The 26,519-nt window shown below is 43.4% G+C and overlaps 1 protein-coding gene across 3 annotated transcripts in view; it reads right to left on the bottom strand.

Annotated features, from left to right (window-relative positions):
• The window catches only part of grm7 (glutamate metabotropic receptor 7), a 278,774-nt gene that overhangs the window by 41,323 nt on the left and 210,932 nt on the right, over positions 1-26,519 (bottom strand). For all 3 annotated transcript variants that reach the window (XM_088071072.1, XM_088071069.1, XM_088071077.1), the window contains exons 6-7: positions 21,576-21,776; positions 12,701-12,840 (exon numbers count right to left, since the gene is read on the bottom strand). In XM_088071072.1, the coding sequence (XP_087927198.1) occupies positions 12,701-12,840; positions 21,576-21,776 (341 nt within the window). The remainder of the gene's footprint in view (positions 1-12,700; positions 12,841-21,575; positions 21,777-26,519) is intronic.

Raw genomic sequence — 26,519 nt, 5'->3', positions numbered from 1 at the left:
GGACGAAACTCATTTCAGCACATCAGCTGATCTGACACGCCCTCGAAATCACAGCAGAAGAGATGAAGTTTCTGTGAACGTTATTTTGTGGCTCCTCGGACTCACACGGCGTCGTGCACTCGCACACTGTGTGCAGTGTTTCCTGTCGCTGGTGACTAACCGACTCTGCTCAGATTACAAGGCGTCAAAACTCCAGTGCACGCACACACACACACACACACACACACACACACACACACACACACACACACACACACACACATACACAAACACACACACACACACACACACACACACACACACACACACACACACACACACACACACAAACACACACACACACACACACACACACACACACACACACACACACACACACACACACACACACACACACACACACGCTGGCACACACACACAAACACACACACACACACACACACACACACACACACACACAAACACACACACACACACACACACACACAAACACAAACACAAACACACACACACACACACACACACACACACACACACACACACAGAGGAGCTTCCTCTCATTACTGTGAGCCTCAGTCATTAACGCGCTGACTGTGGAAGCTGATTAAATTGATTAATTGAATGGAAAAGGAAATAAATCGGCGGCTCCCCGCCGGCACGCGGCGCGGGGATGTACAGAGCGAGCAGATTAGCGGCGGCCTGAGTGACGGGAAGCGAACGAGAAACAGAAAGAAAAACGGACTAATCAGACGAGTATCACTGCCCCCAACGGCATCACCATGACGACGGCGTCACCGCACGCCTCAACAACACGCTCTGACTCAGTCACGTGACAAACTCACAGCCAGGATCCAATTTCCTCCGAGCAGACGTCACATTTTGATTAGCTGGGATTCATTCAGTGTGCTCACTAAAGTGTGTGTGTGTGTGTGTGTGTGTGTGTGTGTGTGTTATCGATGGAAATGGACGAGAACAGAAAATCATCCGTACACCGGTTATGATTTACTGAAACCACTTATGAAAACTGTGAAATAACACGCTCAAATTAAAAATTCAGTCTGAAACTGTAATTTGTAAATTTTTTCTGCAGCTGTTTTTGATTTTTCAGTTTTGGAAGAACGAGCCGCAACGAAGAAGCTCACACTGATACGATATTCATGTTTCATTGGGTGGAATACGGCAGACCTTTACCGACGGATCTTGTTAAAATAAATGAGGAATTATGTTGTTTCATTCTGACTAATATTCTATTTTTCTCTAAAATCTCCTCCTGAAATATTTTACAGAGCTGTCACACAAACACTTTGTCTCTTCGAAATTCACTGACAAAGGTCAGTGGAGGAAATCTAACTGTCTTTACGTTATGATCTGTACCATAAACTGCAGGAGAATAAAGAATTTTAAAAAATAAAATGAATAAATAATGGCGTCGCTTAAAGGATCAATAGATCAGAATATTTTAAAGATTGAATATGTAAACTTTAAACTAAAGTGGGTTTGAGACGCAACTGAAACACTTGTCTCAGTGTGTTCAGACTTTCCAGGAGAAACTGAAATAAATTGGGACAAAACGTCAGCGTTTATCTCCTCGAAGCAGCTTAAAAATATGATATAATACGAACTCCTTTAGTTCTGCAGCAGCAGGAACACGCAGAGCTTCAACAGCAGATAACAACACACCATTTTCTCTTCCACAACACGGCCAAACTTTCCCAACCAGACGGGATTATAAAGTAACTGCAGCTTCACTTCAACCGGGATTTTAACCCTTCAAAACCTGGAGCAACATCTTTTTTCTTGTGCTGCTCTCAGATGTCTTTCACAAGTATCAACATGATTTCTTTCAAAAAAAGAAGAAAAAAGTGAGACAAAAAGGCAATTTGCAACCTGGCATGAAATGTCCCACAAACTGTAAAAAATGAGTAAAAGGTGACAAGAAAATTACAAAAATCAGCCTAAAAAAAGAGAGAAGTGTTAGAAAAATACCAAGAAAACTATTTCTTTCTTTCTTTCTTTCTCTTTTTACACGTTTCTTGCTAATTTTGAGAGAAATCTGACAGAAATGTGAAGATTGTTTTTGAAAGAAATGAAGCCAGTTTGCACAGGTTTTTAAAGGGTTAATCTCCGGGGCGTCACTTCAGTTATCCGGACATGATTTGACATGTTGTTTTCCCTCAGCAGGTGAGAGACGGAGCGTCTTTGTCCTCTGATTCCTGGGCTGAATAAACGGGAATAAAACAGAATCCGTCTTCAAAGAAACTTACAGCTGCGGAAAATCTGAATAATTTGATTCCTTTCAGCAGCGTTCCCCAGAGACAACGGGACAAAAATTACAAATGATACTATGAGAGGGGAGAACACGAGGAGACAATCCTCACTCTATCCATCTTTGAGACACACGCGTCCTCAGGTGTCCACACTGTCTGTTTGAGACCAGAGAGGGACAAACCCGGCGAGAACAGTGCAGTGACTTTTATCAGACTTCATCTGAACACAGTGCGAGTCAGTGAGGAGGACACGTCTGTCCTCATGTCGCTGTCTTCAGGCCTCGGTCCTCACATTTCTGTCCTCAGCACCTCACTGAACTCAAACACACACAGCACAGTTGAACAGCAAACACACGATGCTGCAACTGTCCACCTGCAGCAGAGACGTCTGTCCACGCAGAGACACCAGCAGCCTTGTTGGGTGTCTCAGCAGAGACGTCTGTCCACAGAGAGACACCTGCAGCCTCTCTAGCAGAGATATCTGTCCACAGCGAGACACCTGCAGCCTCACCAGCTGCCTCAGCAGAGACGTCTGTCCACAGAGAGACACCTGCAGCCTCTCTAGCAGAGACAACTGTTCACAGCGAGACACCTGCAGCTTTGCCAACTGTCTCAGCAGAGATGTCTGTCCACAGAGAGACACCTGCAGCCTCTCTAGCAGAGACAACTGTTCACAGCGAGACACCTGCAGCTTTGCCAACTGTCTCAGCAGAGATGTCTGTCCACAGTGAGACAGATGCAGCCTTGTCAGCAGAGACGTCTGTCCAGAGTGAGACAGATGCAGCCTTGTCAGCAGAGACGTCTGTCAAAGTTTTTCTAGTTTTTTTAAATTAATTTATTTTATTGGCTCAAAGAAAAGAAAAACAAAAACGGTGATGCTGTCAGTGCAGAACGTTTCCATGGTGCTGCAGACGTGATTATCACATCGATCATACGCCAAAAAGTCAAACGTAGAGGTGCTGGTCGTGCGTACAGAGCGGTCCCACTCTGATCTGTTTATGGTTATTATCATCATCGTTTAGTTTTTCTGAAAAACGAAGCTGCTGTTTTTTTCAGATTCATGTTTTAGAAAATTTCAGTTTGGAGTCAGAAACTCGTCAGGAGAGATTTTCTCTGCTCATCAGTGGAAGAGCTTCATTAACCCTCCTGATCCTGGACCTGATCCTGGACCTGATCCTGGACCTGATCCTGGACCTGATCCTGGACCTGATCCTGGACTGACAGCGTCTCACATCTCACCATCTGACTAATAACACTGCTGGGAGGCCAGTGAGGGGTCGCTCTCACAGAGATCAAGGTCAGTTTTCGTGACTCCAAACGAGGCTCCGCAGACGCCAGATCTCCCATCGCTCTCTCTCTGCAGCTCGCACACGTGAAAGACGAGCGGACGCACATTTCTGAGTCCAGCTGAGAGATTTCTGAGCCCTCACAGATAACGCCAACGCCGCCGCCAACGCCGCCGCCACTGGGTCGGAATCACGTTAAACTGTGGAGTACGTCTCACTGAGACTGATTCCCTTTTTGAAAACAGCAGATGGGGACGCAGGAAAGACGTGGATTTCTGCAGCATTAGAGAGAGATATTTACTGTCTCTTTAAAAAAACAACTGAAGAAACTTTAAGTTAACGAGGTTTTTGGTAATTTCAGGCGTAACATGTTTTCTGCTGCAACAAGATGAAACGTCAAGTTTTAATGTCTCAATCTCTGTTTCTGTTTCTCAATCAGAGCAGGAAGTGCTTTTAATCTGTGTGTGTGTGTGTGTGTGTGTGTGTGTGTATTCTCCTGTCTGTCCCCGCTGAGCGGCGGCGCTTCTCTCTGATGGACGCTGTAATCATCCTGTCAGATCGTGCGTCTCTGCACACAGAGACCGTTGGAGCGTGTCCTGTCTCACAGAGACGTGCAGAGTGGACCTGTTGTCCCTCTATCACCGTCTTTAAGCGTCTCTAACATCACACTGCGCTCACAATAATATATAATAATAATCAGCATACTGCTGCAGTGCATTAACCCTTTGACACCTGGGCAGTGTTTTGTGCGGCATTAAGACGCCTGAACCCTGAGGACATGGTTTCACGACTTCTGATAACATGGCGGGAACAAAGTAATGAGTAACTTGGCAAAAATGTCTCGTAAATTGCAAAAATAAAGAGTAAAAGATGCCAAAACAACCCTAAAAGTTATCTGGGGAACCAATATTAGATTTTATAATAAAGAAGAAAAAAGAAGGAAAATGTCCACAAAACTGTATTATAAATTATATAAATATATATCTAAATTAGTTTATCGGCGAAAAAAAAAACCAGGGTTATTTACATATATATATATATTAATTCTTGTTTGTTTTTACTTTAATATAGAAATTATTGGCTATCATAAAAAAAGGAAATTTACAAATCATATAAGTATATATGTAAAATTATGGTACAGGGCAAAAAAATTACAGGGTTATATCAAATATATATTTTTTATTTTTTCTGTTTTTTTTAACTTTCTTCAGGTCTTTTTCTTGTTTGCTTCTCACTTTCTTTTTTGCTGCTTATTTTGCTGTAATTTTCTTTGTAACTTTTAACTTATTTTGTGCTATTATTTTTGGCCATTTACTAATTGCCTTCTTCCAAAGCTTTTGATGGAAACAAAGCCAATATGCTCAGGTTCCAAAGGGTTAATATCCATCATGTTATTATCTCTCAGTGCGTGCACTTTTATTGTGGAAAGCAAAACAATGTTCATGATCAAACAAAACTGATAAATGTCTTTTTTTATTGTTATCGTCTGACGAGTTTATATTTTCTAATTAAACGATTGCTGGGCTGCATTCACTGAGCCATATTAATTTAATTACGGTAATTTAATACGGTAAAATATTTCCAGAGTAAATGTGGTTTGCAGATTAAAGTAAGCTTGGACCTGCAGGACATGGCGCTCTCAGAGTATTCGCTCACAGACGGACTGATCTCAGAGAGTCGGAGCGATGAGAGCGCAGAGACTGAGCCTAAGCAGTCAAAGTGCAGTCGGACGGATAAATTTAGAGCTGAAAATCACTAAAAAGCTTCAGAGAGTTTCAGCTGATCATTTTCTGGAGATTTATCGTCATCAGCGGAGACAACGTCTTTGTTAAAATGTCCATTCTAGCTGCTTTCAGTCTAGTATTACAAACTGCATGTCTTCAAACGCACAGATAACATTTTGGCGGACAGTGAGGGGGCGGCGAGGGCCGACCCTCGCAGAGAGCCATCTGCGACTCATCAGGGAGACACAGTGTCAACAGGAAGACTTCCTGCCGCCTCTCGCCGCTTCAGACGACACATGTACAAACTACAAATACACAAAGTATCACGTAGCATGAATAATCACACGGTCCCTCCGAGGAGAGCGACCGCTGGGCTACAACACCCGCCGCTCACTGAGGGACACAGAAATGACGCGTGATAAATTGAATTAATGTGAACTGAGGCTGGAACTGGATGAAACGGGTCTGCGGAGGATTAGCAGCAGATGTCAGCAGAGAGGAGGAGACGGACGAGGAGGGACTATTGTCTGTGTCCTGCGGCGTCCGACTCTTTAATGAAACAAGAACAACATGTTCTGCTTTGTGAGCCGCTGAGAGACTTTAGGAGGACGTCTTCGTATCGTCTCTGTCCGTGCAGGTGTGTGGATGCTGAGCGCAGCTCTGCAGCGCCTCTATCGCGGCGTAGAAACGTGCAGAGTCAGGATCAGAGAGCACCGTTTCCTGAATGGATCCTGTATCATGGATCTGAACGTTTCAGGATGAATCCGCAGAGCGAGATCACGCTGAGGTGTGAGGAGGTGACGCTACAGCTGTCAGCGCTCACTTTACTTCACTTAACTGTTTGATGGGAGTGTTGTCATCATAACCAGGGATGTCCCCGTCACGTTTCTTTTGCCCCCGGTCTGATCCCAGTCATTTAATATTGAGTACCTGCCAAAAGAGTCCTGATGCAGAACTTTCCTCAACATCAACAACATCTGCGACTACGACACCGTCCAGCAGTATAGGGCGCTGTTACTGCATCGTAGAAGACCGAAGTTTCGAATCCACAGTTCCTCTGGGAAATCGTGGACTATCAGCTCCCAGACGTCCCTCACATGTGGCCGCTCTCACGTATAACCATCCAGGTTTGAAAGGGTTAAAAGCTGCAGATCTGTATTATGTTTGCAGGCTTTTATTATATTTGCAGGTATTCTCTTCTGATTTAGCGTCCAACAGGAGACACACAGACGGACAGAAACAAAGAGCCTCCCAGTCCAGAGGAACTGGGCGAGGTGGAGCAGGTGAAAGACCGCCAGCTTCTCCTCTGAGACTCCGTCCAGCAGCAGCAGGATCAGATGAAGGAGGACATGTCTGTGTCCATGTCCAACTTACTGAGGGAAAACAAGGAGGAGCACAGAGGACAGAGGGTAATCTCCACTGATGAACAGATCCACTGTCAGCCCGAGCAGCCTGCAGAGGGACACAGGACGCCCGTCCGCCTGCAGAGCGTCCTGATCCAACGCCAGAGGGACAGCGATAAGCACCGTGGTTACCGTCAATCGACAAAGACGTGTAAAAGACCTGAATGAGACACATTACAGCCAAACTAAAAAAGAGACAGACAGGATCTGTGTGTCACAGCAGCAGCGCAGGAGCGAACCGCGTGATTCCTCCAATAATCAATGAACAAATGTCAAGCACGAGTATGAACACGTGAACATATGAACACACGAACCACCAGCCTGTTTGTTGCTACAAACTTCAAAAAACACCTGTCAGTGCTTTGGGCGCACGAGCATGATGGCAAAAACCACGTTCCACGTCAAAACAGAGCACGGTCGCACAGAACTGGCGCCGTTGTTTTTATACGTCAGCAGAGGACCGGACGACACCGGGCGCGTCCACATGCAACACGCACGGGCGGCGTCACTAGAGAACTCAGCCGGACAAAACTAGCCGCGTCTGCACGAAACACTGAAGGACGGCGTCAGGTCACAGCGAAATATGAGGAGTGCGAGCGCGCTGGCAGGGCCGTCCCTGACTCTGTCGCCTAATCCCAACCGTGGTGACAGCTGACTGATCGGTGATTTCATTTTTTCATCACTGATGGTGTAGTTTTATGTTTGTGTTTTCATTAATTTGAATCATTATTAGTTTTATTTGTTTACTTTAATTCTTTATTAGTTGGTTTCTGTTGTAATGTGACGCGATGTCATGGACCTCAGGAAGACTGGCGTCTGGCCTCGGCGTCACATAACGGGGATCCTTATAATAAACGTTATAAGTCAGCGAATAAGAGTGTGTGTGTATGTGTGTGTGTGTGTGTGTGTGTGTGTGTGTGTTAACAGAGTGGTTGTTGTTGGATTGTGGCAGCAGAGTGAGAGAGTCGTCCTGCTGCAGATTATGGACACGTAAAGCCTGACAGAGACCCATCGGACCGAAACACTGTCTGATTGAGCCATTAAGCCACAGAGAGGCGAGAGCCCGCAGGGAGCTAAAGACACACCGAGCAGGAGGAGCAGGAGGAGGAGCAGGAGGAGCAGGAGGAGCAGGAGGAGCAGGAGGAGGAGCAGGAGGAGCAGGAGGAGCAGGAGGAGCAGGAGGAGGAGCAGGAGGAGCAGGAGGAGCAGGAGCAAACTTGTTGAGTTTTCTCAGATTATAAACAGTTAACGTGTTCCCTCTCCTCTCTTTATTAACATGAATACATCACCAGATCCGTGACACAAAAGGACACGGAGGGCAGAACACGTATGTCAGCGCGCCACATTAGGATAATTGATCCATACAGAACATGGCAGACGTTCCCCGGGGCCCGCGCTTTTCTTCTTCTGCGGCTCTGTTAGAAGTGGCAAGTTCAAACAAAGGTTACTAATCCTCGAAATACGCTGATGACTCTGCTGCGCCTCGCAGAGTCACTGTACACGTACCTCCGCTCAATCATCGTAGGTCTGACTGTCACGCCTCGACATATAGCTGCAGTAATAGCTCCCTTTGTGATGAGGAGAGCAGCACACACACACACACACACACACACACACACACACACACACACACACAGAGGAGGTGTGAGGAGAGAGAGAAAGGAGCAATAATGGGAGGCCTAATAGCAACAGCTCTGCCACATCTGGCTTACCGCGGGCTATCGAGGTGAATAATTTAGTGTTGTGAAGCAGCAGAGACGTGGCCCTGAATGCAGAAGCAGATGACGCTGCGGCTCCAATCACAGCCACAAAACATGGCCGCTCTGTGGCTGCGAGGACGCCACCGCAACACCGCAGACACATCCGAGCGTTTATCATCGACACGCAGCATTTGATCCTCCAACAGTGCAGGAAAAAAACAGCGACCAGCAAAGACGGAGCCGGAGGTGTGGTGGTGAGGACTGGAAGGAAACACCAACCGGCTTCAACAGATTTAAAATAATAAAACAATACGGTGGCTCAACACTCACCAGAGTCAAAGGTTTTTCTGTTTTTATGATTTGTGTGTTTTTGCTCTGTTACAAAGGCTAAACTTGAAACCTGCAATTAGCTTGATTTTTTTCAAAAACATGGAAAGCAGGCAATGAGAAAAAAAGAATAACCAAAAATTAGAAAGAAATTCAGAAAAAGTTACAGGACAATTAAATTAGCCAAACAAAAATAAAAGTAAAAGAACCCAAAACAGAAAATGCCCTGAAAAGTGCTAAAATAAAATAAAATCATTTATAATTAAATATCTGAGTGTAATCAGTGAATTTGCAGCTCAGCTCCTACAATAAGTCTAAAATACACTGTGGAAACTAAATAGTTACATTCAGACTGTTCAGGTCCAAAAATGCTCCATTGAAACCCATTCAAACTGACATTTTTGATCCCACAGCCATCAGAGCAGAAAAACAGGACTTGTATTATTTCTGGGTGTCATTCTGGGCTTTTGACTCTGAATTTGTCATTTTGACTATTTTCCACCTGATGAGGTCATTTTGACCATATTTGGCATCTGGAGGAAATACATGCTATTTCCACTAGGTGACCTGTCACAGTCAATGTAGCTGCTGATCACTGACATATCCCAGACTGTCAGCAGCTACACTCACACACTGACATATCCCAGACTGTCGGCAGCTACACTCACACACTGACATATCCCAGACTGTCAGCAGCTACACTCACACACTGACATATCCCAGACTGTCAGCAGCTACACTCACACACTGACATATCCCAGACTGTCAGCAGCTACACTCACACACTGACATATCCCAGACTGTCGGCAGCTACACTCACACACTGACATATCCCAGACTGTCAGCAGCTACACTCACACACTGACATATCCCAGACTGTCAGCAGCTACACTCACACACTGACATATCCCAGACTGTCAGCAGCTACACTCACACACTGAGCGTGGAGGACACTCGGCATCATTCAGTTTCTTGGGGTTTTTTCTCCGTTTATAAACATTGTGGCATCATGACAAAAACCTGGCATTTAACTCAGTAAAAACTCAGTGAATGTAGAAAATCATATTAATGTATAATATTTTTTATTGGCTGAATTTGAAAAGCACATTTTGTGTCCAGAGCGGGATGAGTGTGAGTATTTGCCACTGCACAAAAAAATAATACCATATTATCAAATTTGCAGAACTGAAAACCTGAACTTTTTTGTACAAAAGGTCAGATTTCCTTGAGTCGCATCCGTTAAAGCATTCAGACGACACTTAGGTGGATTCAATAATCTGAGGCTCATCGAAGTGTTCACCTGTTTTTTCCAGAGATTTCTCTTTTCACACTGTTCAGCTGATATTAATATTTATAAAGAAAAAAAATTACATTCGGGACAAAATTCAGGCAAAAAAGAAGTATCTTGGCGAGAGTTGTCAGACTTTTGGAGTCGCTGTGAGTAAATATCAGCTGCAAATCACGCTTTAACTCTCACAATTTAAAGAACTCACCCATAGTGCTACAGGCTGTTTTATATTATATTATTGTCTATAACCGCGCATATGCAGGATTTTCATGCTGTGCACATCTCTACAGTTTCAACACACATCCCATAATATGGCAGCAGTTAACTCCCTGTGATTGAACACAGTGTAAACTCTTGCTGGGATCAGACAGGCAGCAGGAACCTGTTAGATCTGCAGCGTGTTCACGCTCCACTTAACGTTATTCTCCAGAGCGGCGCGGAGACTCGGCCCAACTTTCCGGAACGCGGCGTCTGTTACTGACGAATAACTCTGCTTAATAATTCAACATGACTCTGCTGCGGAGCGAGCGGTATCTGCAGAAACTAAAAAACAGAGCGGCAGCGTCTGAGCAGAATAATGAAAGACTATCAGCTGCGAGGACGCCGAGGCTTAAACTCACACGTCACTCCACAGGTGAGGAACAACAGCTCTGAGAAGTTTTATCAGAAAAGAGTTTCAAACGAGTATGCAAACTTGTTCTGTTTCTTTTGATTTTCTGTGCATGCACTGTACAACAGGTTTATTAACAAGACTGAGTCTTAACTTACAGCCGAAACACAGCAGCAGGTTTCAGACGATGGTCATTTTCACGGCAGAGCTCACTTGTGTTGGTCTTAAAATGAGGTGTGATCAGACACACTTAAACTAAAACCTGGTTTAAAGTCAGAACGGTGCAGTATTTTCCTGATTTCTGAAGGACATGTGTGATAACGTGTGTGTACACTGCTGGTTACACACTCAGCTGATGTGTTGCAGGTGTGTGAAATGAACCTTCATTAATGAGGACAATGTAAAACGTGAACGTAGCAGAGAGCAGAGCAGAGCTGCTGTCAGACTCGAACTTCACTGATTTCTCTTCAAAATGAGCCAGTTAAAAGCTCTTTTCAGTAAAAGTGAGTGTTGGGTGAAAGCTAATTCTCATGATGTGTTCAATGTGATCATGTAAAATGTAGTTTTTAGTGAGAAACCTGAATAAATCCAGCTGTTTTAAGGAGAAACATGTCAATGTTCTATAAAATACATTTTAAAAGGCTTTGAGGCTAAGGTTAGTTACGGTTAGTTTTTAAGTTCATGTGAAAGGTTATTTTAGGGGAAATTTCTGCAAGGTTTTTTCATAAATGTGTGTATGTGTGTGTAATGTGTAATGAAATTTGAATCATTTCACATATAATATATTTGATTTCTCTCCTGACAGAATGCATGTAAACATGGGTCCGAGTTTCCCAAAATGTATACATAATTCATCGCAAAGTTGTTGTTTTTTTTTTTTCAATAAATCTCAATTTATGCTTAAAATGGAGCGCAGGTGCATTTCATGTCCTTTTTGTTTGTTCCCAGAGGTTATAAATGAGTCTCCTGGTGACAGGACAAACAAACTGCAGCTATTTCTCTGTGCACTGATTTTTTTAAACATCGAGGTTCATTTTTGTAAAACTTTCCCAGAGTGAAGGAAAGTGTTTTTAAAGTGCATGACGTCATCACTGCGTAGAGCCCGCAGACTGAGCAGTGAGAAAATACGGAAATGAATCTGGAAGTTAGAAACGTGTTTGAAATATGAGCTCAGAGAGCAGCTTTTGAGTGTTTGAGTCCAGTTTTTCTGTCAGACTCAGGAGATGAACAGAAGCTGTTTAGAAGACGGATGATGATAAACGATGTAAATTCACATTTTCAGCTGGCTCTGTTTCTCTCAGTTAAGCGAATTCCTGCGCTGTGGTTCAGGCGGATGCCGAGTCGGATCAAACGGCCTAATAACGTGTAAACCTCTCACACCGTCAGATAATCTCCTCTGACTATCAGTCCTCAAAAAGACTCCAATTAACCCCCTCCTGACTGTGGTGTTACAGCCTGGTAATCCTGCAGCTCACATGAAAACACACCACAGAGAGACGCGAGCGAGCCCTCACTGATCACTGTTTCACACACACCTTTCAATCAAGTTAAGTGCAAATTCTTTACATCTTTGACCCTTTGAAACCTGAGCAATTTGTCTCAATTTCTTTCAAAAACATGGGAAGAAGGCGAGAAGCACCAAAAAATGAAAGAAATTAGTAAAAAATTTGAAAAAAAAATCACCTGAAAATAAGTTTAAAAAAACAAACAAAAAAAATCTAACAAAACAAGAACAATAAATAAAAGCTTGTAATAAAGAAAAAAATAGACCTCAAGAAAAAGACAGAATACATTTTACAATTATGTTTTCTTTTTTTCGTAATGTCATTTTAAAAATATAATTAAAACATTTTTCTGGGCATTTCCCACAAGCTAATTTTCAGATCATTTCCTTGTTTGTTGGTTTGACTAATTTATTTCTTGTCTAGTTGCACCTTTTGTTTTTTTTCTGTGTTTTTGAAAAACATCAAGTTTAAATGCTGCCGAAACTGAATGCAGCAGGCTGATGTCGATCCAGGCATTAAAGGGTTAAAGCTGCTTCACAACGAATGGCACTTAAAATAACCAAATATGTTTTAATGAAAGATGAACTCACGTTGAGCTGCAGCGTCTCCGTCCACTGTCCAATCACGCGGTAGCCCGACCCGCTCACGTTGTTCCACTGGTACTGGAACAGGTCGTAGCGTCCGGGGGCGTCGCCATTACGGTTGAACGTCACTGAAGTACCGGCACTTCCTGTGGAGCACAAATAGACACGACGTCAATAAAGCCAATTAATCACTTAATCAAGACATCACTCCTCAACCGAGCTGCATTTCACAGGTCTCCGTGAGGACGGGCTCAGATAAACTGTCTTCATAAAGCGCTCATGGTCACAAAAAAAATAAATTTAAATTCGGTTTACATTTTAGCCGAACTTTTAGAAAAACATCAAAATCACACATGAATGAAGTCGTGCTTCCATACATCCTGCTGTTGTGAAAAGTGCAAAGTTCAACACGTGTTGTTTGCGTGCATGTTTCACGGCTCGCTGGACAAAAGGACGAGGAGATGTCCTGCAGATACAGAGCAGACTTTAATGAATGAAGCTGGTAAAAGCACCATAAATAAATAAATGTTAAATCTCTCAGTCCTGCTGGTCTGAGAGGAGCCTGCAGCGTGCTCCAGACCTGACAGGAAACTGAGTTTGGCGCTCTGCGTGAGACTCGTCTCTCAGTCAGGACGGGTCGTCTCTGTGACCTCCCTGTCCTCTCTCCTGCGTCTCTTTTGTTTTCCTCGTTTCTCTGTCCTCTGCGCCGCTCGCAGCGCCGCTCAAAGACACTGTTTATTTACCGCGGCTCGTCGGGCTTTGGTGCGGGCCAGGAGTCGCTTTCAAGTCTGTGTTTAATTTAGAGTGAAAGGGAGGGAGGCAGATAGAGGGGGACAGAAATGTGGTGAGCGGTAGAAGAAAAGGGCTGACAGGCGGAGGAGAGGGGACAGATAGTGTTGGGCTTCTTCTCTTCAAAATGAAGCACAAAGAGAAATTTCCTCGGGTCACAAAAAAGTGTTTTGGCAGAAAAGTCTGCAGCGTCTTTATTAATATGCTTTTCTCTCAGAGCCTGTGAACCCTCGGCAGCAAAGCTAACTAACTTTATTTTTCTCTGGAATATTTCGACATTAAAACATTTGCAGCTTAATGTTAAATATTTCATTTCTCAGAGAGCAATGCAGTCAAGATCAGGACAGTGCTCCAATCATCATTTATTTACTGCCATATGCATGTTTCAGGCCGGACGCCCTTCTTCAGCATGTACATCCGGCAGTATTACAAAAAAAGCCCACAGGTGAACTTAATGATAAATCATTACAGTGCATCCCAGCATTTTTAAGGCACAGAATCACAGTAATGTGTATTAAAATCATATAGAAAAAATAAATAAATAAATAAAATCAATTTTTAAAAATGAAATAAAAATGAAAATAAAATAATAAAAAATAGTAATGAAATAAAAAATAAAAATAATTAAAAACAATAAAAACATTCATAAAAATTTTAAAAAAATAAATTTATTTCTCAGAGAGCTCCGTCCTCCCCTGTGTACCGCTATAGGCTCAGGAGTGCATCTTATTGGTGTGCATTGTTCCTCTCTGCAGGATAAATTGTGTGAGAGTGTGCATGCATGCATTAGTGCAGCGTGTTTACGGCTCCCTGCCTGCATGTTTGGTGGGATGACTGTCGTGCTAATGTACCAGCGTCTCTCTATTAATGGAGGCCAACTGCCATCTTAGATAACAAGAGAATGAATCCTCTCTGGGAGCAAAGAGTTAACTCCAGTACGCCTGAGGCCACGGTCCGCTCCGCAAGTGTTTCTCGGGCATATAAGCGTGACGCCAAAAGCCACCCTCCGCGTCCAACTGGAGCGCGGCTGAAGGGCGTCAGATGTGAATGTGCTCGGCAGAACTGGTGGCGTTGTTATCACATGACGCACTGGGTGCGTCCACTTACAACGCGCACAGGTGCCGTCACTTGAGAATGTGACCAGATGTAATCGGTCAGGTGCGCATGAAAGGACAGCATCAGCTATTAATGCAAATAACCAAATAAGCGGTGGGTGGAGAGGTAGATGGATCCCACAACATCTGACTTCTGTGCAGAGGTCTGGAGTCCCCCCTCACTGTGCAGAGGTCTGGAGTCCCCCCTCACTGTGCAGAGGTCTGGAGTCCCCCCTCACTGTGCAGAGGTCTGGAGTCCCCCCTCACTGTGCAGAGGTCTGGAGTCCCCCCTCACTGTGCGGATGTGTGGGATTTGTAGTCTAATCCTAACTATCATGACGTAGGCGTGTTATGGAGCCATGATGAGACGATAAAAGCAGCACTGAAATATAAAGAGAGGACAGGAACGATCTAAAGACTAAAAGGCATCACACATGCCAAAAAACCCAGAATTCACAGAAATGTTGATACAGCTGCATAAGTCTGTAGTAATGTTACTACCTGCTCTCAAACTGATCATTTGTTCCAAAGTGGCGCTCGAAAGGGATTATTCACAGCACAAAGACTTCATCCAGTCCTCTGACGTCAAGAACATCTGATGCAGCAATTATCCTCCAGGAGAGGAGCACTGCTCCACATGAAACCAGTTTTATCTCAATCCAACTCTTTTCACCGGCAGCTCTTCCAGCTGATGTTGAGGATGATGGCGTGATGAATGAGAGCTGTTCAGAGCAGCAGAGTGAAGGCGCCGTTAAAGCAAAGTGCTCGTCGGTTTAGTGAAAGTGGAGACAGTAATGGAACATGTGTGGAGACAGACGGCTGACGGCAGCGTGGAGCTCATCTCTGACATGTTTCGGGAAGCTTTTAAGAGCCCGTCCAGGGTGATTTCGTTTGTCTGGTGAGTTGTGCCGTCCACTTAAACACGGGAGGTTATCTGAACACTAACTTCTGCTTAAACACCCTGGTCCATCTGCCAAAGTGGACCCATGTCAAGCATCAGGTCTGACCACGGCACCATCGTCACTGGAGCTAACGGAGCCAGCAGAATCTTTAAAGAAGCTGGATCGTGCAGATGAAATCGCTCTGGTGCTCATCGTGGCGGAGTTTGGGAAAGACCGATTCGTCTAGTCAAGAAAACGCTTCACTCGGTCCTCAAGGAACAACAGCTGGACGATGAAGCTCTGCAGGCCGCCCTCTGTGAGGTCGACGCCATCATGAACAATCGGCCAATAACCGCAGTGACAACCGACACAACCACTTGGAACCTCCTCCTCCAAACCATCTGCTCGACTTGAAAACAAAACTGGCCCTGCCACCAGGACTTTTCCAGAAAGGAGACTTGTACGCCAACGAGGCTGGAGACGAAGAGATGAATAAGCAACACTGTCCCCGTTTTTACAAAAGCCAGAATGTGTCCAAACCTTGGACGGCAAACACAGATTTAAAATGTCTCGTTCTCCACTGACACCGTGTTTCCCTGCCGTGATCCGCCGTCATCTGAAGCAACGCCGCAAACGTGCCCAGAACATCGCCAAATCAACCGGAGTAACGTTTTCAATTATTGACCATTATAAGTGCGAAAAATACATCTACACAACATTTGACGTGCTGAATACAAGCCGCAAATTCTTAGTATGGATACAATTGATTCATGCCTTGAAAAATGATTTTAGATCGATGCGAGTCACACCAGGATGACTTGCTGTTAACCTGTTGATGTATTGCAGGAACAGAAATCGATGCACTGATACAATGGATGTATCGTTAACACTCCTATAAGCTGCTGTGACACTTTTGTGGCGTCCTGATTAATTCATTAAACCTTTGAAAAACTCTAAAAAAAAACCCCCAAAAAAACAACTTGAGATCTGCTTCATCTTGATTTATATCAGAGATAAATCAGAAATATGTTAGGGGGCAAAGACAGGAGAAGAAGAAAAAAAAATTAAAAATACTTTAAAACTCAGAGATTTATGGGTGAAAGCATCCTAAAACTGAAACGTTTCAATATCAATATCTGAGTTTTGTGATGGAGTTTAACATCTCATCTTTGTGCGCGAGTTTAATGAAAAACGTGACACTTTTAATCAGCTGTCTTTGTGAGTGTGTCAGACGCAGGGAGACGGATCGACAGCTGAGATCGCAGAGATGAAACAGAGTCTCAGTTTGACTTTTTAAAGTGCCAGCCTCTCTCTCTGCTGCGGAGGAGGAGCTCCATTATTAATTCCTGCCATGACCAGACAGCTGCTGCAGATCAATACTGGGGTTAATAGCTACCACAGGCAACACGGGCCCACCTCTTGATATCAAATGTGTTTTGTTTCTCAGTCGATATTTGGCTCATGTTTGTTTCAATACAGATTCTGGAGAAAACAAAAGAAATCTGCCGTCTCTGGTGGAAAAAAAGAGAGCTTTATGTGTTATAGGAATCTTTTCTTTTTTTATTCTAATCAATTTCTTAATTGATTGTTATGTGACTGAAGTACATTGTGTTATATCAGAAATATGATCTGTTTCTGTGGAAAGTGGTGCAGGGACGTGAAGGAGGTGAAGCGGCTCTGCAGGAAAGCTGTGAGCTGATGATTTTTCCTTTCTGTGTGTAATTATTAAGACGGTGATAAACGGTGAGCGAGCTCTTTAAATGACACTTTCATTGGAAATTAGCACAGAGCAGCTTCGCTAATTAGCTGATAAAAGGAGCTCTCTGCAGGGAAGATTTCAGCGGCTCAGTCTCCTGCATTAAAACCATGCCAATAATATATGAATAATAATTATAATAATACAGGTGAAACTGCAAATAGCTCATTGTGAAAATGTCACATTTATAAAAGGTATAAACTAATGACCTCTATCAATTTAACGACCTGTAACATTATATTAACTGTTACTGTAAGATCAGGCAGCGTACACGTGTGTATACATAAAGTTTCATACTTCATTCTTTAACCAGTTCTGACTTTCCTGATACGCATCTGAAACTCGACTTTTTTTTTTTTTTGGCCCTTGCCATGTGACTCTCCAGCAGTGTGTTTGGTTTAAATAAGAAGATGGGATTTAACAAGTAAGAGCAGTTTAATACTGCTTTGTTTTTTTGTGACATGTTGTGAGCAAAGGGTTAAAAGCACATAATCACCTGAACGGGGTGAACCATAAAGTTCAGCCTCCATCACCACCCCGATAACTGTTTAACAGTCCCTTAAAGGCAACAAAGGCACTTTGTTGAAGGTGAAGAGATTGTGGTTCCACTTTAATGTTAACGCAGTAAACACATCGGATCTGCAGAACTGAATCTCTCCTTCAGGAAGTGCCGCCAGCATCTAATACAACCATAAAAACTGTAATCATGGCTTAGCTGCAACAGGTGTTTAATAACTCCCCCTAATTGTGCTGATAAAAGATATTATCCAGGCCACATTATACTCCTTTCAAAACACAAAAGAGAAGCACATAAACCTGAACACACACACACACACACACACACACACACACACACACACACCTTCAGCTGCAGGCTGCCAGAGTAAAGACAATAATATCAGGCTACAAACACTCTCATAATAACTCTGCGTTTCATTTGCATTTTGGCTGCAGTGCGAGGCGTCTCGAAGGCCGACTGCTCGCTCATAAAGGAGCTCCGTCCTCCGTTATTGGACGTTTGAAGAGAGACGGGGGGTGATGAAGTTCCTCAGGCGGTTTATGTTCCCAAAACAGTGCAGAGGACGGACAGTCCGTTTGGAGAGACACCTGGCAGCGCCGGCCGCCGACCTAACGATCGACTTCACTGAGAGCCGACACTCTGTGATGGAGCCATAAAAAGCCCAATGACCGACCGGCAATACCCACACCGTCCATCACCTCTACCGAGGACACTCTACTGTCACCAACAGAGCTCCCTACTGCGCCTCTACTGAGGACACTCTACTGTCACCAACAGAGCTCCCTACTGCGCCTCTACCGAGGACACTCTACTGTCACCAACAGAGCTCCCTACTGCGCCTCTACTGAGGACACTCTACTGTCACCAACAGAGCTCCCTACTGCGCCTCTACTGAGGACACTCTACTGTCACCAACAGAGCTCCCTACTGCACCTCTACTGAGGACACTCTACTGTCACCAACAGAGCTCCCTACTGCACCTCTACTGAGGACACTCTACTGTCACCAACAGAGCTCCCTACTGCACCTCTACTGAGGACACTCTACTGTCACCAACAGAGCTCCCTACTGCACCTCTACTGAGGACACTCTACTGTCACCAACAGAGCTCCCTACTGCACCTCTACTGAGGACACTCTACTGTCACCAACAGAGCTCCCTACTGCGCCTCTACCGAGGACACTCTACTGTCACCAACAGAGCTCCTCGCTGCACCTCTACTGAGGACACTCTACTGTCACCAACAGAGCTCCTTTTTTAAACCTTGAGAAAAAAAATTAAATTAAATTAATTTGGACCCTAAATCCTGCCACATCTTGTTGAATGAATGAGTCGAGGAGAGTCACAGCTCGGGGACAGAAGTCACATCTGCCATCAGAAACAAATCAAACTGAAAATCGTTGAAGAATTCAGTGAGATATGATGACGTTAACCCTCGATGGACCTCTGGCTGCAGGCAGGGCCGCCACAGACACTGGGTAGCGGCCGGAGGGCGTTATTTCCTTCAGGTCCGCAGCTGGTGTTCCGATAACAGCAGCTTATCTTCACTGATATGGTTAGAAATAAACAAGTTTTATTTTAAATCGTGGCATTCACCCCGGGACCCTCCGGTCACCCGGACCGAAAGTTTTCTAGAAAGTACTCTCAGGAAGTGACGTCATGCACATTTGGTGTTTGTAAACAAAGATGAGGTGTTTTTGTGGGCGGGGCCTAACTGGTGGCAGAAAGCTCTGACAGCTCTGCACTAACTAGCTACAGACAGCAGGGACGCCTTCTTCAGTCACTGTCATGAGCCGCCAGCAGCAGACTGCACACGAACAAATCACACGTGACATAATTACATGATGATACATGATATAGGCCTCATTTGGTGTCACCTTGTGTGTGATAAATCTCACAATGAGGAAGTTTTAGGATAATTTAATTGAAGTGTTTTGATGTCATAAAAAGCAGCGATTTTTATTCCTTCATTTAAGCCTTTTTTAATTTTTTTTTATTAACAGTATAATCAATGATGTGCGGGCGGGTCGAGCCTGGCCCGTTATGAGAACTAATGCGCCGGCAGACCCATAAACATGTGGACTTAAGACGGCAACGTAAAAACCTGCTGGTGGACACCAGCGGTGAGGGAGGTTCTCAGGCTGATGAAGCTGACCTTTCAGGCTTTAGTGGCCCGGGGGTCTCCTGAAGTCTTCAGCCCGACAGCTTCTCGCACCGCTGGTGTCCACCAGTAGGGTTTTAGGTTGCCGCCACGACAGGCACCGGTGACCTTCTGACCGTAGCTTTCAGCAGCCGCTTCCACAATGGAGGTTCTGAACATGGACCACTTGGATTCCATGTCCCAAACCTTCTCCGGGATGCAGCCATGAGTTAAAGACCTCTCGGGTCCAGATCGGGCAGGCGTTCCTCCCAACCATGCCCCTCCGCGTTATGCTCACCCTGGGAAGCTCTGGAAAAGGTTTGAGTCCAGCCCCTCTCCAGGGATCTGGTTCCAGAGCCGGACCTGTGCGCAAGCCCAACTATATGTACGTAGCTTGTACCGATCCACCTCCCGCACCAGCTCCAGCTCCTCACCCACCAGAGAGGTAACAATCAACGTTCCTAGAGCTAGTCTACGAAGCCAGGGGTCAGCCCGTCCGGGGCCCCGTCCCTGCCTGCTGCCCGGCCCTGATTCCGACCCCGCGGGTGAGGGGCCCAGTGGTGGTGGCAGCATGTTACTTATTGACTGTGCCCTATGGCCAAAGGCCCGATGCTTGTCTACAAGCTCCACCCCCCGGGTCTGGCTCCACGGGGGGCCCCAGTGTCCCTGTACCGTGGAGGTCCTCTCAACACTAACTGGCTGAGTCAGTGCGGTTTTTGTGACTTAAACCTGAAGGGTCAATTCGGCTTCAACTACAAACTGTAACTAGAAGGTCTCTGATGATGTCTCTAAATGTAGTCCCACTGTCTTCATGTCCATGTTTCATTTTGTATTTTCAAGCTGATGTTTCAAGACTTCAGAGCTGAGGGCTCAGAGATGATTTTAGGGCCACATTGGGCACCTTATTTTGGATATCTCAGTATGTTTCCTCTGTGTCACAGGGGAGTTAAATCCACTCGGATCCACTGATGCTTCATACTGTAACACACATGTAACGGCAGCGTGTTGCAGCATATGTAACTTAAATGAGTTTAGATCCATATTAGATCCTGTGGCTTCAGACAGAATTACGACCTAAATGAGGTGTTTCCTTTTTTTTCTGTTTTTGAGAAAAAGATAAGCAGTCGCACACGCTGGGACCTCCACATACCGAATCCAGTTCATCCATAACAGACTACATGGACTCTGAGATAAACTCAACCCCTTTAATCGAAACTGAAGCAGATTTTCAATGTTCTGTTAGACATGCACCGTAAGATCACACGGTAATGTGGTTCACTCTCACACACACACACACACACACACACACACACACACAGGGTTTGTCCTTCGGTGAGTGAGAGCCTCGGCCTCTGCTCTTTTGTCCCCATGAGGACAGATCTCTCTGTATTTCGATGTTGTTACATACAAGGTGAGGATAAAATAACTCCATAGACGTCGTGATGAAGAGCGAGGTTTTGATGGAGGATAAAAAACCTTTAAGACGATGACGCGGAGGCCGTTTTATGGATCCAGACAATTTTATGACTAGGAGTTATTTTATGGTCAGCTGGCTACTTTGGTGGATTTCGATTGTTTTCCACGTGAAGCTGCTCTCGTCCCAACGAGTCAACCGCGGATCTCGTCCCTTGAGGCGCTCAGCACAGACAGTAAAGGAGGACTTTATGTCTTGCGGGAGCAGAGGAGCGTCCGTCCACTTACCGTTGAAGCTGACGCTGCGGATGTACTTGAGCAGTTTCTTGCCTCCTGCCAGGTCCATCTCGGGGCAGATGCCGGAGTTTTCAGGACACAGGTCCCTCTGCATGTTGTGGAGGGCGTGGGCCATGGCGTACACCGCGTCGATCACAAACTGGACCTTCCCCTCCTGCTCGTACTTGGAATCGATGCCGATACGCTCCTGACCTGAGAGACACGCAGAGGACAGGCAGAGGTATTACAGTCACACTTCAGTCACATTTATTCTTTCAAACACAGTCTGAAACCGTTTTTCCTCTTTCCTCATGGAGCCAGCAGACAGCAAGTTTTGACATGAAAATAAACACCCCCCCCAACCCCCAACACGCCCAAACTGAACTGAGACTGAAAAAAAGAGTGGAAGTAGACACAAAAAACCTAAATAAGAGTGACATGAAGATTGTCATCGACTTCTAGAAAACCTCCGGCTCGGCCTCTCCGGCTCTGAGGGCTCACTTGTTGAGACGCTTTGGTGCTACGACGACCCGAGAACAGCGACTGAAAAAAAACAACCAACACACCCTGAACTACGACCTCCGCACGTCTGCCATCTGCAGAGGCTGCAGAGACCGCCCGCTCGGACCGCCCGCTCGGACCGCCCGCTGCGTCACAAAAACTGTCCCTCCAGCAGACACACACCTCCCTCGGGGTAAAAAGCAAGGCTTTGTTCCAGATGCAATAAATGCACTTAATTTGCACTAAACCTCGACTGCTCTGCTCAGCAGTACTTTATCACGCCGCGTTCCAGCAGTTTGATGCTTCGAACTAACACATGCATCTTTTTTATTCGGTTGTTTGCTGTAACTGTTGTGATTAACGTCCCGCGGCCTCCTCTGCGTCGTGTTTCTGCCTTTTACTGTAAATAAAATTTACCCTCGAGGGACAATAACGATCTGAACCGAAGTGAAGAACACATCACGGGACAGAGTATCTTCATAAAAGAAATATTTTTTAATGCCTGTTTTGTTTTTCATTGAAACTTTTTTCCTTTATTTAAACGCCAAATTAGTATTTTCAGTGCCAAAACGCTGCCCTGACTGTTCCAGCTCCAAACAGTCAGTCGCTCCGCTTCTTCCACGCTGAAATATCTCTACAAGCGTTTCATGGACTGTTGGACTGAAAATGGACTGAAATTCTCTTGTCAGCACACTGAGGGCTTTTTTTGGGGAACAGTGTCTGTGTTGCCAGACTGGAAATGTTAAAATATCGTACCAGAGGCTCAAAATGATCGTTTTTTTTTAGAGAAATTATCGTATGCCGGTCACAATCAAGAGAACGAATAGGTTAAATTTATAATCTTATTATCTATTTTTTCAGCAACATTTAAAGAAAAAGATATGTGATTTTTTTCATTAAAACTTAATGGTAATTCTATGAGAAAACATTTAGGTGATTTTTAAAAGAAAATTTGTGACTTTAGAAGCAGGCTCGTGGGTTTTTTGATGATTTAAAAAAAAATTGGACAATTTTTTTCTTTAAAAAAATTGCAAGTTAAAAATATGGACATTTTCTTTTCTTAAAAAATGTAAAAACTGAAATTATTATTGGATTTTTAAATTCACAATGGTCCTCAAACACATTGTGTGTAATTATACCTGTTTAATTTAGTTTCCATGTTTTTCACAATTGTACGAACTCTAATGATCTCTACTGTTTGTTAACAACGTATTTTTGACCACTAAACATTTAGGTGATTTTTAAAAGAAAATTTGTGACTTTAGAAGCAGGCTCGTGTTTTTTTTTTTTGTTGATTTAAAAACGTCAATGACATCAATCAACAACATATTTTGGACTATATTTTCTCCTCTCTCAATAAATGACAAAAATAAATCCACTTAAATTGTGTGATTGAAAACATTTTCTAAAAAGAAATACGAGAAATCAGCTTAAACCTGCTGTGATGGAAATATTCAGATTAATGGAGGAGTCTTGGAGCACAATGCGGCCGCTGAAAAAAGTCTTTTTGAGTCTTTGTTTTTGGAAATTGAACATTTATCGTAGCCGAGGCGCTGCAGCGGCTGCCGTTTCAGCTGCTTCAGTTATTGAGCGTTTTGCTGCTTAATGTTTCAGCAGACTCATGAAACGCCAGGAGAACAGCTCTGACTAAATGAGCATCACAGTGAAATGTGCAGCGATGTTAGCGAGCCAGCATCCGCCCCGCCGTCTCTGATTGTCTGAATTTATTTGCATCTCTCCTTCTCATTGTCATCACATATATTCAGCCGGCTTCATCACCACAGACGCTCGTCTCTTTATATTTTTAATTATGGATCTCATGCAGCTCCGTCTGACTCGCAGCAAACCGCCAAGCTGCAGAAACGCAGCGATAAGGCGGCTTAAAAGCGGGAGACGGTGACATCATCACATTTTCTTGCCTCGTCGTGAGATTTCTGATTTTTTCCATCATGCTGCTGCTTCAGTTTTACAGAAGTCAGAAAAACAATAGTGATTTTCTTTTTCTTTAAAAAAAAAAAACAACTTTCAGTTTTAGAAAAGATGTTTTCTTCAGCAAAAAAAAAAAAAAATCCCAACCCATTTTTCTTTAATAATTAAACCATAGTTTTAACCACAGCCAAAAACTGCAAGACCAGAAATTATCATTGGATTTTCAAAATTTCCAACGTAAAAAAGTCTTACAAATTTCAAGAAAATAGGCAAAGCTGAAAGAAAATAATCTTTTTTTTTAAAATAAAAAAAAAAAGACAGGAAGAAAATTTGTGGAAAAAGATTATTTAACTATGATAATATATTTTAAGTTTGTTACATTAACATCTTTAGTGTTTGTTTTCAGCAGTTTCCTTGTTGGTGTTTTTTTTTAAAACCATTTTTCTTGTCATTTTTTGTGCTGAATTTCAGCTATTTCAGGTTGTAACTTTTTCTTAGTTCCCTGCTAATTTTGGGTAATTTCTTGTGAAGCTGTTTATTGCCTTTCATGTTTTTAAAAGAGATTTAGTAAATTTGCTCAGGTTTCTGCTTCCCCTCTAAAGCTAACCTGTCCTCAGCAGCCTCGTCTGTCCCACTGAGAGGCTTTCTAACAGCAGGGGACAATGTGGATGTCCAGAAATGCATTCATTGCAGAGTTTGAGTTTTTCATTTATACCTCAGAAATAAAAAGGGATTTTAATTTTGATGTAGAAAAGAAGAGAAATGCAGTATTTTGCATAATTTTTGTTTGAAATTACAGAATATTTTTCAGCCATAATTTTTCTGTAATCTCATTTTGTAATTAAAAAATCGTGAGAAAATCGTATCGTGAGCCCAGTATCGTGAATCGTATCAAATCGTTACATCCCTAATTATAAACACCTGTACTCTCCCTGATTTCACTCAGTGAAGCTGAGCTCTGAATATCTGCCGTATTTTGTTGTTGAAAGGAAATAAGACTCTCCGTTTGCTCTTCTCCTGCGGGGGATGAGCGGCTCAGTGTGACTTCATCAGTCTGTGAGAAATAAACTCAGCTGAAGTCAGTCTTTGGTTGTTTTTCACTAACCTGCAACATCTCTCTCCTGAATAACTGAAAACAAAAGTTTTCTTTTGTCAACAATTCAGTCACGACACATTTTGCACTTTTAGAAATTTTATAGAAAACAAACCTCGACCCCCCACCTCTGTATTTATTTATTTATTTCTGACAAATCTCCAAACCGGTTTCAGAAAAAGTCCTTGAGCGGTTTGGTCTCCCTCAGCTGCTCCCCTGATGCATTTATAAAAGGTTGTTTTTATTTTTTTTATATTTTTTCTGAGGGTTTTCAATGACCTGGTGGGGACCATGACTCACATTTTTATATTTTTAACTTGCACACATTTTTATTATTCTTTTTTTTTACTTGCATACCAGTTTTATACACTGCATTTTAAAATAAGGCATAGTTTTATATTTTACATACTTAACAAAATCAGCACATTTTCCATATAATTATTTGAATATTCATAATTGTCTATTACTGTATTTTTTTTTTACATATATATTTTCTTTTATTTTACTTTAACCGTTTACTTTTTCTATTTTCTGTTTTTATTTACTTGTGCTGGTACTTATTTCTACTTGCTTTAATCCTTTAATCCTATGTTCGGCATCAGAGCGACTGTTCCCGGGGATCGATAAAGTATTTCTGATTCTGATTTTACCCAGATAAAGGTTGGATAAACTGTAAGATACCATAAGATACTGTATGACACGAAACAATACGGCACGAGTATGATACAGTACAACAGAATAAGATGTGAGTACAGTATGGTACAGTATGGTACGGTGCAGTTCGATACAACTGATTATAATACGTTGTGATTAGATACAGTCAATCAGTACGGTATAGCACGATATGATACGGTACGATAAGATACTATACGTGTACAGTATGGTACAGTGCGGTAAATTATGGTGCAATACGATAATATACAATTTGATAAGATATGATGTGGGTATGGTACAACACGATACAATATAAGTATGGTACATTACGGTACAACGTGGTACAATAACTTACGACATGAGTACAGTATGGTACAGTTTGGTATGGTGTGGTACGGTGCGGTACTGTATAATACTGTAGGATACGATACAGTACGATAAGATACAATGTGATGTGATACAATAAAATATGATGTATATATATAGAAGACAGTACGATGAGGTAATCCGTCATATCCGCCACAGCGGGGAAATCTGCATTATTACTTCAGCAAAGTGTTATCAGAGCAAGTTCTGAGGAAGATAAAATCATACACAGAGAACAATACAAACAGCATAAACAAGACGCACAACTCAACAGCTACATTTCCTTTTACACAGATTACACGTGGATAATTGTCATAAACTGAACGTTATGATAATGAAATTTAACCCTGAAATCTCCACTGCTTTATCTCTGCTTTTCCACCAAAACATTTTCAGACAGTGTGTGTAAATTC

This window comes from Plectropomus leopardus, chromosome 2 (assembly GCF_026936395.1).
Source record: "Plectropomus leopardus strain MGB_pleo_1.0 chromosome 2, ASM2693639v1, whole genome shotgun sequence".
NCBI classification, from domain to species: domain Eukaryota; kingdom Metazoa; phylum Chordata; class Actinopteri; order Perciformes; family Serranidae; genus Plectropomus; species Plectropomus leopardus.
This window is presented reverse-complemented; position numbering and strand designations above follow the sequence as displayed.